We start from the raw sequence: 15,871 nt of genomic DNA, 5'->3' as shown, positions 1-15,871 counted from the left end.
GCAAATACTGCTTTTCCTGTTTTCTGCCTCAAAATAGCAGCCATGTGTTTGTGTGGGTTGAGTCCCTTTGTGCCCATCCTTTGGAGTGTCGTGCTTTTTGAGTGAGAATGTTGCAAGGTTGGGCAGGAACGTAGAGCAGTGAGCAGACTTCCCACAATGGCTCTGGTTCTTCTGGCTGCTCCCTGCCATGGCTTGGGCCATGGGTGGCGACCAGTCAATGACAGGAGTTGGAGCTGTATGGTCTTTGAGATCCCTTTCAACCATCTTTGGTTCTGTGCTCCTTAAGGTCCCTTCCAACCCATTCTAAGTTCTATGGTTCTGTGGTCTTTAAGATCCCTTCCAACCCAACCCATTCTAACATTCCATGGTTCCATGACCTTTAAGGTCCCTTCCAACCCATTTTGATTCTGTGATTCTTTTTCCTTCTGTTTTTTAGAGGCATATGAGTTCTGTTTTTAAGTACCTCTTCTTCTTATTGCCTCAACCTCCTTTCAGCTTTCCCCTGCCCACCAGCCCCATAAAAGTTTATCACAGCCAGGGACGGTTAAATGGGCGCGGGAAAACAGTGGTTTAGTAAATTGGTAGAATTAGTTGGGAAGGTTAATGAGGCACAGCTCATCTGCTGTCGGAGGAGAGCAGGTTTGTGGAGGTATCAGAGCACCTTGCGAAGGTGTCCCAATGCCATCTCTGTGACCCTCACAAGATCTGTTTGTCCCTATCTATCTGTTTTTATCCTGACTCTGGAAAGACCACGACTGTGCTTGTTGTAATGCAACACCTCAGTTACGGTGCAGGAGTTGAAAATCAAAGCTTTGGAGCAGCCCAGCAGCTTCAGACCTTCTGCCTGTGCCGCAATTACGGTCTTGGGAACACCAAAGGCAAGCAGACGAGTGTCATTTTTAACCAGTTAGAACATTTTACTACTTCCTAACATCACAAGCGTTAAACCTAGAGAGCCTGCTCCTTGTCCTCAATAAAGTAATTAAGCTGAATGGGCGTTGGGAAGTATTATTAAGGCTGATAGGGACTAAAAATAGGAAGGCTCTGTTTTCAGATCTACAGAGCCTTTTCCTTACAGGTCAGAGCCATTTCAGGGCACCCCCATGCCAGGATGAGCTGTTGAGATGCAGGATGTTTTGCAGGAGTGCGGTCCGGCACTAAAGCTCGTAGTTTGCTGTGTTCCATGGCAAAAGCTGATCAATTGTCTCCATGTTTCACAGAGTAGATACCAGGGGGAGTCTTAAAGAAGCTGTTTTTTCTTTTAAATGGGTTAAAATAGTGGTTGGATGTCGGTGGCTCCAGGTTTGCAGTGATTTGGTGCCCACCAGCTTGGGCACAGTGGATAGGGCAGCAGTGAGCTTGGCATGGCCAAGGGGATGCCACCAGATCCTAGGGCTGCTGTGTAGCCTGGGACTTTAGGGGGAAAAAGATGTGGAAAAAGGGACTGAATGGCAGTGCTGCATCCATGGCTGCCCAGTAGGTATTAACTGGGGGCAAAACCCTGAGCTGGGAGCCACAGGCATCGCATCCATCCTGCTTGGGGGTGATGCTCAAGCTCACCGTTTCTAGGATCTAATTTCCGAGAAGCTGAGCGCATCGCTCACGCCGTGTCATTAAAACAAGCATCATTCATCCCCATGTCACGGCACGAGCAGCCTTAGCCCTGCAGGGAGGAAAAACCTGTCCAGCGAGGAAAGAAAAGGGCCAAAAAGCACAAAAAGCACGTGCTGACCCCATCCCGCTGCGTGCCGGGCACTGAGAGAGCCGCTTCTCGGCGTGTTTTTGCCAGCCTGCTGCCGCGAGGACCTTTATTAGGCAGGAGCTATAAATTTGCTCGTACAGATATAAATGTTCGGTGGAGGCTTGTGTGCCAATTTACAAGGCATGCTCCAAAACACAGCTGATACTTGGCAGCACGTTAAGTCCCATCCCCTTGGGAAGATCATCTGAAGATATCTATGTACTGTAGGCAATACAAGCCGCCCGCTAAAAATACCCTTCCCAAAAACTTCTGTTTACATTTTAATGGGCTAATAGCTTTTACGGGTGTTATTTCAAAGGAGAAAAGAGTAAAATGAGAAAAAAATAGAGGGGAGAGAAGAAAAAAAAACCAAAAAAGCCCTGACACCGCAGCCTCTTGATGTACTGCTTTCAAATATGTCATGCTCCCTCTAATAAACATCTAACTGTTTTTTCTAAGCCCCGTTATAATAAGCTCAGATGTTGGATGACATTTTTCCTGGTGACTCACATAGTAAAATTAACCTTGAACTATTTACATATTCAATCGCCGTACTCTCTCCTCCCCCCCCCCTCCCCTCTGAGCGTGTGTACATTACAGGAATTCTGGCTCCAGATCAGTTTTTGTTTTGTTGATTAGAAAAAAAATTCCCTGCCTGGAGTACACATCTACTTGAGTGAAAGAACACACAGTCCTGGCCTTTGGAAATTGGCAGGCAGCGTGCTGTTCCCTGACTGATAAGAGGTACTGTAAATAAAACTGTACAGCATAGCCTGTTGTAAAATGCCCCGTGTCTGTACTCATTGTTCTGACAGCTTATGCTTTTTTTGGGTATGCTGTTTTGGTACACTCTGTACTTCCTTATGTAACCCAGCGTGCATATCTCATCAGAACATTCACCCTGTTTATTTTAAAATCTCAAGGAATTTTGCTGTCCCCCTGCCCTCCCCGCCCCCCCGGTCAGCTGCTGGCGGGTGCCTCGTGCTTTGCTTTTCTCTGAGCTGTTCAGCAGTCCCTGTGCCTCCCTGTATCCACCAAGCTATACCTTGTGCTATACCCACCTTCCCCTCCTTATGGGTTGGCATTGTGTTGAAGCAGGGGGCCGTGTTGGTGCTGCGGACTGTGTCAAAGCTGGGGACTGCAGCTCCGTGCTGTCCCCACCGTGGCCCTGCTGCAGTGGTGGTGATGCTCATGGGGTCCTGGCCCTGCATGCTTCAGCTGCTCAATGCAGGGCCAACTTGTTGCTGCATCAGGTTGATGTAACCTCATGGTTAGTAGCAGTGGGTCTCAGAGAGCTCGAAGTGGCGATGGAGAGGCATCGCCTTGGCAACTGCCTGCTGTACATCAGCTGTGCTGGAGGCTGATGGGGAGGGGTGGGCGGTGCTGCCCTATTGATCAGGGTCCCATGGGTGCCTAGGAAGGCTGCCCCACTCCTGCACTCCCAGTGCCTGTCCCTGCTACTGGACTGGGAGCTGCACCTCATTGAGATGCATGACGTGCTCTGTGCCTGGTTTGGCTCAGCGAGATGTTTTGGGTGCTGCCAACTGCCCATCATTTACCATTCGGTAGATGAGGTTTTGTTGTCACTACCTGGACAATGCCGCGTGCCCCCTGTTCAGCCCTGTATGGCATGCAGTGTGTGCTTGTGGGGATAAATGAAATTACAAAACAACAACAGAATAAAAAACAACCCAACACAGAAACTGTGGCATGGGGGCCCTGCTGGCCTTTAGGGTCACTGCTCCAGGAACAAAACATGCCAAGCAAGCTCCGGCATGATGGCTCCTGAACAGCAGTGACCTCTCTAATTATGCCGGTAATAGAGCCCAGCTCATTATTGAAGCCATCCTTGGGCAAAGGGAAGGGGCAGCTGGCATGGGGCTGTGTCCCCACATCCATGTGTCCCCCAGCACATGGGAGCAGGGCTGTGGCCATGGCCGTGATGTCACCGAAGTGCACCTTCCTATTTATTTCTTTGCAAGCAGCCATGTGGTTTATGCACACTTGAGTTGTTTTGAATGCAAACTTGACATCATAGGGAAGGCAGCAGAGAACAACATATGCACAGTAAACAGGCAGACTGTCTTATTGATTAACAGATGAGACCTCTATTATCGATCAAAGCTTGGCGAGAAAATTTATCACTTTTAATTTCGCTGCTGCCAAATATTTCTGCCTGTGAGCCAGCCGTTACTAAGACAATTTAAAGGCGAAGGAATTCTCGTGGTAATGGATTTGGTGGTACCTCCGTCTCTCCTTTTGTTTCATTGCACTGTGCATCCCCAGGTTGGTTCCTGAGCGTGAGGAGCAGCTCTGTGTGCCCCTGTCCTCTGAGCTGCTCCGCGGATGGGTCCCTGCGGCAGCAGAATCGAGCTTCATGATCTCACAGCCTCGTTCACAGCTCTGTCCTGGCAGCGTATGCACTGGAGATAGTGTGCATTGTTAATCTGGTTTTATCTGGAAGTGACTTATCTGCTGTTAGACATCCTGTTTTTTTTCCTTGTTCTCACCGGCACCTCTGACCCGCCGCACGCGGCACATGTTGATAGTGATTTTCTAAGAATTCCCCCAAACACCACATCTCTCTCACAGGCAAAGGAGTATCTGTGCTTCTCACTGAATGGTGTTGTTTCTGCCACGCTGCTTATCAGATGGTTCTGCCTTCGCTTTCCTCCCATCCTCTGATACTGGTGACGGCGCTACAATAGGAAGGGGCAGGAAACCAATTAAAGTTAGATCAGTTGCCACTCTAATGAAACTCATTGATGTTTAATGATTTTTTGAAAGCAAATATTTAATTTCTTCTTGGCAAGCAACTCCTCGCAGTGAAAGAACTGTGCAACGTCAATGGTGTATCTGTACATTGTGCTGTTATTTGGAACTCAAGGAGCAGTGGCACGGAGGAGGGCAGCTGCTTCTTGCTGCTGTTTGTGGGCTATGAAATACACATCCCTCTATCAAACAAATTCTGCTCTATTATGAAGTGAATGGCTTTAAAAATGCATGCGTTCCTACAGGAGTCCTCTTCATGTCACTTTCATGCTGCTTGTTTGTGTTGGTTCCATGAGAACCTTTCTCTCCAGGAATGGATAAATCCTCCTATCAGATACTTGTTAGGAGCTTTGATTTTGGATGCTTGCTGTCGAGTTGCTCCATCCACGCCCTGTCCCCCTACATGGCTTCAGCGCTGGGGATGCCTGGCTGTGCCACCCCATCCCTTCTGCAGTGCTCTTTGCCACTGTGATTTCCCACCTTGCTGTGTGCCGTAGCTCTGCTATGCGTGCTCTCTGAATAATGCTCCTTTTCTCCTTTGTCTTTCCAGCGGGTGCCAAAGCATTTGTCTGTGATCAGTGCGGTGCGCAATTCTCAAAAGAAGATGCCCTGGAGACACACAGGCAGACACATACTGGTATGTTGACTTTTCTTTTTTTGCTGCTTAACTCCTTCTCCAAACAAACAGTGCAGAAGGAAACGCTGTGCGTGCTGCCTCCGCCCCAGGCAGCGGTGCTTTCTAGGAGAGCCCTCTCCCAGCTCTGTTGCTTCCCCCCCATTGAGCCCTTATGTCCAGTGGAGTCCCACCACCCCACTTGATCTTGCCCCATTCTGTCCCTAAGCAGTGACCCTTGCTGCCGTTCCCTTCAGGGATGCTCACAGTTAGGCTGACTTTCTGCAGTCATGCAGTGATGCAATTGATGGTGAGCACAGTGCTCTGCTCCGGGTGTGATTGTGGTGCTGGTTTCACCCCAGTGGGTTTGTTTGTTTGTTGGGAAATTAAACTTTTGCTAAGGGGAATGGTTTTAAACTGGTTTTAAATTGGTTTTAAACTTTTGCTACGGGTACGAGGGGGAATGGTTTTCAGCTGAGACAGAGGAGGTTTATATTGGATCTTAGGAGGAAGTTTTTCACCCAGAGGGTGGTGACGCACTGGAACAGGTTGCCCAAGGAGGCTGTGGCTGCCCCATCCCTGCAGGCATTCAAGGCCAGGCTGGATGTGGCTCTGGGCAGCCTGTGCTGCTGGTTGGTGACCCTGTACACAGCAGGGGGTTGGAACTGGATGAGCATTGCAATCCTTTTCAACCCAGGCCATTCTTTGGTTCTATGATTGACATGATTCTAAGCGCTTTATCGAACCCCATTTAGACCTAAGTTTGATATTTAAGCTTCCTTTGGAAGTTTTGGTAAACCACAATATTAACCCCTTGTGGTTCTGGCTTCTGACCTGCCTGAGTCTGAAGTGTTGCTGTTGGCAGGAGTTGCTATAGGGGTTGCAGTTTCCTTCCAGACAGTTGTTTTGTTGCACTCTTGATGTTGTAAATATGGCTCTGAAATTCAAGGTGTAACTCTCATCAGACTTCTTACTGAATGTGACCAATGCGATGGCGCTTGGCCACCATTTCAGATTTTAAGAGGAGCTTTCCAAGAGATAAATAACGTTGTCAAGACTGTTTTGGTGATTGGGAGCCTAAGAGTGATGCATTATAAATCATCTGAGAATCTCAGCCTACACTGATCGTTCTCTTCCTGCTTTCAAGCATCTCTACAAATAATTGCACTGTATCTGGGGCTCTGTGTGGGTTTCACCTTGCAGCCATGAGGTCTGTGTGTCACTTCTAATGGGATGCTGAGGTGCTGAGTGGGATGAGAGCAAGACTGGGGCCCTGGAGGGCCTTAGGTCCCTTTCTTAGCACAGGAGCACAGCCCTGTTATCCTAATATCACACAGTGTTCAGGCAAATAGAGAGCCATCAGTGCACAGTGAGACCCTCCTGCAAACCACTGTGCGATATGCCACGCTGATAAAGAAGGCAGCTTGCATGGCAACGTTGTCTTAGTTTCTGTGCTTTCTAAGGGTGAGATAGCCTGAGCTCCTCTTCCAGTGCAGTGTAGACACAAGGCAGTGATTCACTAAAGCACTATTGCTTTTATAGCTTAGCTCTAAAGTATGCATGTAGGAAACCATTGTGCAGCAAACACAGCGTAATACGACTGCTCCCTCTGCGAGGGAAACGTTGCTCCTTTCCAAAGATCTATCAACAGTTGGCTTTTGCCACGTTTCTGTTATTGTGCTTTCCAGCTCTTTGGGTTGGATGTGGCTGGCTGTGGGTAAGCACGAGGAGCTCCTTCTGCACCATCCAGGGTGACAGATAGATGATGTAAACGCTGCCCTTCCAACCCCATAGTGGGTTTGCTATGGGGCACAGAGGAGTTCACATCAGGTGGTCCCAAGTGGAGTCTTTGAGCAACTCCTGAAATCAGTATTGCAAAGAAGAGCCCGCTCCCCTCTGTGCTATATTAAGGGCAGTTTAAATTAGAGCAAGCTAGTCTTTCAATGCTGAAAAAACTGATAGATGCCATTAATGGCTACGCTTATACTCAAAGGTTGAAATTTGATGTGTGGACGCTATGTTGGCATGCAAAACATGACCAGTTATATGCCAGAGGTTTTAATGACTGATCAGTAATATAAATTGCTGCGTCACTGAGCAGGAATAGGCTCAGCACGTCATTTGATCTGGAAACTTTGCTGGCCAAGCAGCAGGTAATAAATTTTAAAGTGATTGCCCTCTGTATTCAAAGTCATGCTACTTGAGGCTGAACTTTGCAAACCGTAATCTTTTTAGCAACTGTATACGCTGTAGGTTAGGGAGGGGAGAAAAGCTCACAGGAGCTGGCCAGCACATCAAGGGGTTGTCTTTGGGACGTGCCCCATGCTGGGCTGGTGCAGCAGGCTCTGGAGCATGGGTTTGATAGTGGCCATGTGTGGTGTCATTGTCCCAGAGCACCAGCAAATATCGCACTCCCAGGGTTCTGCAACCCCTGCAGGCAATGGCTTGATCCAAACCTGTCTTGAAAACCATACAGAGCAGCGTGGAGATGGGCTGGCACTGGTGACCTTGACAATTTTGCATGAGTCAGTGTTGCTCTGATGGAAAACCTTGGGCCCGGACCATGGCGGTCTGTGTGCGTGCCAAGGCTCAAAGGGTGACATGAAAACTTAGCCCAGCAGAACACGGCGACCCAGGTTAAACAGGTTTATCATCACCTCTGAGAGCTGTAAACACGCGCGTCTCAGTTACACATCAGAAATGGGCTCTATGGCCAGAGGAGCCCATACTCACTGAAATTAATAGCTTCCTGTTGTTGGGCGGCACTCAAATAGCGCTGCCTGTGGCATAAGAAACATTCCTCCAATACAGTTGCTATAATTAACTCTCTTTCTAAATAATGACATCTCCCAGAAAAGGGTTTTGGAGCGTCAGTCATCCTCTCGTCCTTAGCAGCAGGTTGTTTGGCCAACTCAGTGGAAGACCTTCACACTTTGCCAGAAAGGATTAAAAAAAGCCCTTTTTTGGGTAGGTGTTGGGGTGGATGGCTTCAGGGCTGGTTCAGACCTTTCTCAGGGAGAGGCTCGATAAATAAGCTTTATAGAGGACTTGTTTGGCACAGATGTACCCAAGCAGACCTGTTTTGTTCAGAAATGCAGCTCTTATTGGAGGGTGCAGCTCCAAAAACCAACTGATGGTTGTTGGTTTTCTGGGTCATCCAAAGCCTGGGAAGTTTTCCGAAGCAGATGAGTAAGGATTCCAGTTGTTGGGTTTTTTTTCCACGTGGGGAAATGTTTCTCAGGTGAACAGTTTGGATGTAGGAATCCTCTTTTTCTCACATTTTTCTGTCATTCTCACTTCCCCTTCTGAAAGGCAATGCGAAATAATAACCCAGGAGGAGCTGGACTTGGCATTCCTTATGGGACCCTTCCAACTCTATGATTCCAATTTGGTGTAAATCTGCTGCCTGGTTACTGCTGTAAAACAGTCTCTTATGGTGGAAAAATTAAGGCCTCCTTTTAGCTGCAATGTAAAATGTATTCAAAGACAAAGTCACTTCTGCTTGTAAACACAGAGATGGCCACACTGCCTATGGCCTGACCGACTCCGGGCTGAGAGGTTCTTTCTGGGTGTTCACTTTCCTTGGCCTCCATCCTACAGCAATAGGAAAAGCAGCAACTGTTCTGGCTCATCTTCATAGCAGCGTAAGCCCAGCACCATGCCGGAGGGAGAGTGTGGAAAATTACTTACTATGCTCTTCTAATGTAGAGGAAAAATTAAATGTATTCAGGAGAAAAGCAGCCACCACTAAGCGACGCATCCACAGATGGGCTCTAGCTCAATGTTGCCATTGGCGGTAATGGGGTTGGAGCTTGGCTGGTGTGCCATGCACTTTTAGAAGTATCAGAGGTGATATATGTAGTATTTCCTAAAAGCAAGAGGCTTCATCCCATCCCTCCTCCTCTCTGCCATCACTCCCTACTCCCACATTGATTTCATGGTGATGTCGGTACTGGGGTACAAACAGCAGAAAGGAGTTAATAAAACCAATGTGTAACTGAAAATTGAAAGGCTATAAATCTCCCTTTATTATTATTATTTTTTTTCCTGGGATGTTGGTAGCATTTTGATTTAATAGTTGGACAAACACAAGGGTCTATTTTATTCAGAGTTTACAGGCCTCAGGGCTGTTATTCCTCCAAATTTAATAGCATTGAAATTGCAGGGTTTGCGATAATTTGCCTATCACTTTCTGCTCTCCCATTGATGTTTATTGTCAGCGGGATGGAATCTCAATCCGATTCACTTAGATAACATGTCTGTTAAACATTTAGATAATTGTGCCATCATTAACTTGTCACATTATTTTAGAGATTCAAAACAGTAACGTGGTAAGTGAAGGTACAAAGGGAAGAAAATCCTGCATGCAAGAGCGGAGTATGGGGTGAAGAGGAGCTGGGAGGGGACAGCACTGCCCTGGGATGCTCCCACTATAGGGATGCTCCTGTCCCAGGGAGCTGGGAGGAGGCAGATATGGGGGATGCAGCCCCCAGACTCATCAACAGCTCCATCCTCTCCCCAACCCAACACGTGCAGCATCTCCCGGCGTGCTTGTGACTTTCTATTACTGTTTCACGGTACTCTGGAGGGTTTTAACAGAGCTGCTTGATTGGGCTTATGGGGAAAATACCATCAGATAGCATTTTTCTCCATAGATAGAGATAACGTACGGTAGTATTAAGTATGTTTACACATAATTATCCCTCCCGTACTCGGTTGTGTGAACCCAAGTGGAAGAGCAGAGGATGCAGGAGGCATAGGTGTGGGTGCAGATGGGTGAGTGACCCCAGCGAGCTCCGTGCTCTGGGGATGCTGCAGCACCACAGAGATCAGCAGGAGTGCATTGGGGAGCCCCTGTTGGACCATGTGGGGTCAGTGCAGGAGGAGGGCAGCATTACCAGCCCCTGCCCCATGCCCTCTGTGCCCAGCCAGAGCTGTTCTGACTGGGGCTGTCCCCATTTGTTTATTTCATTACTGGTGCTGCATTGGTTACTAGCAAACAAACAAAACAGTTACACTTAAAACCGTGCTGCAGGCTTTGGTGTACGATGCCTGGCTGAGCAAAGCTTTGGCATATCTGCCCTGTAATAGCTCCAATTTCAGATGCAAGTACAGGCAAGGGAACCATCAGCTTTTTGGTTTTTCATTAGGAAAAGAAAACTTCCCTGTGTGTTGGAGTCTGCAGAGCATTGGGCTGCTTCCTTCCTTCAGCATGAGGTGCTGGGGATGGGACATGGCGCTGCATTGGGGTTGTGGTGTGAGTGAGATGTGAGTAAAGGGAATGTGGGCAGGATCCATTGAGAAGAGAGAGAAACTTGGGGAATGTGGATAGGAGCTTTTGGGAATAGGGACAGGAGCTTTTGGGAGCATGGTTAGGAGCCTTTGGGAATGTGAGCAGGAGCTTTGGGAGCATGGATGGGAGCCTGTGTGACAGCCAAGCTGTTAGGGAGAGGCATTACCATTTGTCATAATTGAGCTCTCTGACCATGTGTAGATCCTTACAGGTGGAAAACCATCCCCATTGCCCCAATGCTGCTCCTATGCTGCTGCTAGAGGCTGAGCATTGCCTCCCCGCACCCAATAACAAGTGAGACAAGAGAGGGTGGAGGAGAGGCCGAGTGGTGGAGTTGGAGAGTGCACAAATTGTGGATTTTTCCACAGTGAAACAAAGTTTTGCTCCTCGTGTGCCAGCAAAGAATGTTTCAGGCATCGCTGCCAAGTCTTGCGATATTTTGGCAGCTCTTGAAGTGCTTCACGGACCTGGAGTCCTATGAACACATCTGAAAGGATCGCAGAGAGAAAAACTGTAAATACGCAAGAAAACATCGGCTCCAAAGCTGTTGTTTTATTACATGGCTGTGATTTTTCTTTTGGAGGTTGGAGTGCTCGGGTATGGCAGTGCTGAGGAGACCTCATGCATGGGGCTGGGCTGGGGATGCCGGCTTTGGTCCAGGTGTGAGCATCACACGACCCCATCTGAGGAACAGATGGGAGCAGAGATGTGGGTGCTCTGTTCTGGAAGTGAACTGCAAGCCCTGAGCATGCCAAATAAATCTGGTTTCCCTCAAAAAGCTGCCTTCCTTGCCGAGGTTTTAGCTGCCACATGTGGAGGGTGCGAAGATGCTTTTGGCATCTGATGTGCTCAGGAGATGAAATGGGTGTGATTGCAGGCAGGGAAACCATCTTCTGGCATGAGGTTTGCTGCTTCAATAACACAGGCACCTATGGAACTGCAGGGGCAATCCTGAAGGTGCTTTCATGGAGGTTTTCGTGGAGGGAATGTACAGATGTGGCACAGAAGGACGTGATCTAATGGGCATTATGGGCTTGGGTTGACAGCTGGATCTGGTGATCTTAATGGTTTTTTCAAACCTTAGTGATTCTGTGATTGTATGGCTTAAGGAGGAGGGGAAGATAAGTGCATAGCTGATCAAGTGGACATCCAGTCTCTGTGAAATGGTTGTTATTGAACTGAAAGCTGAGTTGTGGGCTGCATGCTTGTGTATGGAAAGCTTTTAGGTGGTCTGACAAAGGTCTGCTGCACTTCAGTGTGGGTTGGAGGTCCCAACCATGCTCAGTCCTGAGTGTTCCTTGGGGGGAGGGATGTGTTAGCTCAGATGTTTGGGTGTAGCAAAATGGGATGGAAAAGATGATCCAGGAAAGGACAAAAAAACATGATTTGAAATAGGATGATCAAGAAAACACTCCTGAGTTTTGGTAAATAAGAAAGATCAGCTTTGTTTCCAAACACTTTCCAAACTAAAAATGGCAGTTACAAGAGCGTAAAGAGGCATCTGTCTTAATCAGATCATGATGAGCTGATATCTTATTAACCCCAAGCTGCTTTTGGCAAGCAACCATGGCCGCAGAGCAGAGGCGCTGCCCTGGGGCTGGGAGCTGCTAGCAGCCAGAGCATCTCTCAGTGCATCTGTAGCAAATGTAGCATTTCAGATAGTTGTATCCCTTTCCAAAAGCTGCAGCACACGAGGGTCCCCCCTTTACCTTTCTGCACCTTCCCCTTGTGTGGGGCTGAGCAGTGCATTTGTCCCCTCTTTGCTTTCTGCAAAGTGATGTGGGGCTTCAAGAGCCCTTCCCAAGTTTGTTTGTAAAAGGGACTTAAAGCTGCTAACAGAGAGAATGGTGAGCACCAGCATTCAGCTGAAGGTTTTTGCCTTCTCCTGTGTTTCCCTGCTCCTGGCCCAGGAGCTCTATGTGTGGAAGCTGATGTCTTCCAAGAAATGGGGTTACTTTGCAAACATTTATTTCTACAAAAACAATGACTGTGACAACGAAACTTCCCGTCGGAAGCCTTCTTAATTTAGGAGCATAATTCATGATGACAGTTTAACAAACAGGCAGCTCTTGCAGATAAAAACGAGCATGGGGCAGTCACTCCTTCCATGGGGTCCAGAGGCAGCAGCACAGCCCCAGAAGCCCATGGCCATGAGCACAGAGCTGCCTTTGGGCTTCCATGTACCCAAAGGAGTGTCCCCATCATCCACAGCCTGGCAGAGGTGCTGGAGAACGGCGTGTCCCCAGTTCGCCTCCCCGACGTCCTGCTGCAACCCGACCTGCAGGGTTTGCAGCCCAAACACTTTGCTGTGTGTCTTGGCTCCCTCCTAGCAATGCCATGCCTGGCATTCTCACCATGCAAACAAGTCCCACATCTCCTAGAGCTTCCCCAGCCAGCCTAGCATTTGATAAAAGCTGGAGATGTGCATTGTGTTGAATGCAGCAAAGCCAAAATACTCTTTGTGCTAGAGGCTGCCTGTGCCCCCGCTTCCTTGCAGAGCTCCAGAGCTGATGAAGAAACAGAGAAGTTTGTTTCTTGCTGTTGCCTTGGGGCTATGCTCGGCAGCAGCGGTGTGTCAGATGCCATCAGTTTGGAAGGGATATTCCCTGCTGGATGTTGATAGGAGCTTGCTTTGGAGTAGCAGTATCTTGTGTTAGCTGAGTATATCAGTGTGTAGAGTTGGTGAGGTGCAGTGTAACCCTCTAACACCACTCTCCAAGACCCACTTCTATGACTCAACATAGCGAGTTTTCAGCTGGATGGACCCTTTTGAGTGAATGACAGAATTATAACACCCTGAAATAACCCAGATCTCTCTGAAAGCTCTGTTAGGTTTTAATTGGTGCTATGCACCAATGTGTGTAACAGGAGCTAAGTGAAATTGGGCACAAACATTGGCACACATTGTAGTCCATCCTCACACCCTGGAAGAGGCTCTGCCAATGGAGTGGTCAGGGTTAAAGGAAAGAGGCCTTTTAGCAGAGCACCACGCGCGCCCTGAAAGCCGCGTTGTGCATTTTTAGCTTTGGGAAGGACATCAAAAGGCATTTGGAAAAAAGTAGTGGTTGGTTTGGGACGCAGCTCCTCTAATCCAAATATATCTCAGCAGCACCACGTGACGGTGGCAGGCTGCTGTTACCTGACTTGAACTTGGGATCCTCGTGCTGCTCCGGCTCCATGCAGCACATACAGCTTCCTGTCCTTGTCATGCTTTGCCATCCCCATCTCACCTGGAGTCCAGCAGAGCTGGATGCATCCAGCCCCATTTGGGACCACGCATCTATGAGGTGCTTCAACATTTTGCATTCAGAATACCAGAATTCACTAGTTGCAAGCCTTGGGTGTTGGTAGCTCTCACTGGAAGGGTGATGTAGGGGTGATGTATTACCCAAGGCTCCTGCAAGCATTTCTGGGTACTGCGGGTTTGCACTGTGCATTGGGAACCCATCCTCAGCTCCCAGCCCGGACCCGTGGAGCCGCTCGGATCCACAGCACAGAGCCTCTTTGTCTGACAGTAATGTTCTGTGACAGTGCTTGAAATCTGAGTCTGAGCACACATTCCTGAAACCGGGAATCGCGCTGCCTTTCAAACCCGCTTCTTTTCTTAACCTTTAAATTAAAGGAAAACAAAAATTCCCTGCCCTTCCAAGAGAATTTATAGTCGGGAGATCGGATCGGACAGGAAGTGCAGTGATGTTGGTGTTGCTGTGATCAAACACATTTGCCTTAAAAATCAACAAATAGAAAGGTAGCAGACCTGTGTGCTTGCGTTTAAAATGAGCGCCCAATGGTCTACGTTTAATTTTCCTGTGCAAATACTATTTAAACTGCAATGAGAAAAGCCCTCTTGCTAAGCTACAGAAAAATCTTTCTTGTCCTTTAATTCTAGATGAAGGGGATTAGTGTGAACATATTTAACCTCTGACCCTCAAACAAAAGCATTATCAAATTTAGTTGCCAAGTGGTTCCCCATTTAACTGAACCAGTTCAGTATCTCAGCAATTTTTTTTCTCTCTCTCTCTCTTTTCCTTTAAAGCTTTAAAATCTATTGTTGCCCTCAGAACATTCAGAGGGTTTGCACTGCTCTGCTCAGGCTGGAGATGGTTGTCAGAGCACCGATAAGGGAAACCAACTTGGTGCAGTTGGTGTCAAACTCACCAAGGGTTCAAAAAGAAAAACACAAACGAAACCGCCCCAAACAAACAGCGCTTGCGGTGGCCTCTCTAGGTGAGGCCGTTTGCACCTTCGTTTTCCTGCACCCGCCCTGCTGCTGGCGATGCCCCAGCCCTGCTCTAAGGTTTGCTCGCCGCAGCGCCGGTGCTTGTGCCGCGCTCCCCCAGAGCAGGAAACAAAAGAGCACTCTCTGCTCTCTTAATCTCAGTTTCCCCATGCATGCAGCTGGGGCACCCACAGCCTGCAGTGCGCTGCTGTGCGCCTCGAGGTGCATTGTGCATCACCTCCTTTTGGGGTGAGCATTTAGCACCACCTTCAATCCATACATGGTTGAGCATGTTGCATTGCCTCCATATGGGGTGAGCATTCCTTGTCCCCTACATTTAGGGCGGGCATTTTGCATCTCCATGTGGCATGAGTGTTTTGTGTTGCCTCCATATTGGTTGAGCATTTTGCATCCTCTCCATTTGGAGTATTTTGGATCACCTCTGCACAGGGTGAGTGTTCTGCATCCCCTCCATTTGGAGTGAGCATTTTGCATCAGTTCCATACAAGGTGAGCATTTTACATTGGTTGGCCATTTTGAATTCTTCTCCATATTGGTTGAGCAGTTTGCATCCCCTCCACTTGGAGTGAGCATTTTGCATTGCCTCTGTGCGGGATGAACATTTCGCACCACCTCCATACAGGAGGAGCATCAAGCAACCCATCCATTTGGGGTGAAAGTTTTCCATCCCCTCCATACAGGGTGAGGCCACGGTGCTCGTGAGTGCTGGCGCTGCCGGATGTGCCGGCGAGGAGCACTGTGGGGCTGCATCAGATAGTGATGAAATGTGTAAAACTAGGTGGCCAGGGTCTCCGGCCTGAGGAAAATATTCCGACTCCGTGGAGGAATGCAGAGAGGGGCCTCCCTTAAAAAGCTGGTGTCCATTTACAGTGCATCTCTCATAAACTCGGCCACTGGGGTAAGGGCAGGGGGACCAGCCCTCCTGGTATGTGATTGATTATCTGGTATTTATGCCATTGAGGACTTTTCAGCAGTTTAGGGTCAAAGGGTCATCTCATGTGTCTTGCTGCAAATCCGCTTCCTTTTGTACAGTGAGGGCTGGGTGAGCAGACACACAAAAACAGCTTTTTCTTTTCCTTGGGAAAAAGGGGAGGGGGGCGGGCTGGTGTCAATGAATTTTTTTTTCCAGTCTTTTCTGAATAGTGTCCTTTTTAATTCTAAAGAACTTTTAATTAAAAGTAGCAGGAAAGTTCATCTTGACAAGGTTTAACT

The 15,871-nt window shown here is 48.3% G+C and overlaps 1 protein-coding gene across 3 annotated transcripts in view; it reads left to right on the top strand.

Annotated features, from left to right (window-relative positions):
• ZBTB16 (zinc finger and BTB domain containing 16) overlaps nt 1–15,871 on the top strand; it is an 87,558-nt gene that overhangs the window by 55,162 nt on the left and 16,525 nt on the right. For all 3 annotated transcript variants that reach the window (XM_015884108.1, XM_015884106.2, XM_015884107.2), the window contains exon 4: nt 5,064–5,150. In XM_015884108.1, the coding sequence (XP_015739594.1) occupies nt 5,064–5,150 (87 nt within the window). The remainder of the gene's footprint in view (nt 1–5,063; nt 5,151–15,871) is intronic.

The sequence above is a fragment of the Coturnix japonica genome, chromosome 24 (assembly GCF_001577835.2).
Source record: "Coturnix japonica isolate 7356 chromosome 24, Coturnix japonica 2.1, whole genome shotgun sequence".
Taxonomy (NCBI): Eukaryota; Metazoa; Chordata; class Aves; order Galliformes; family Phasianidae; genus Coturnix; species Coturnix japonica.
This window is presented reverse-complemented; position numbering and strand designations above follow the sequence as displayed.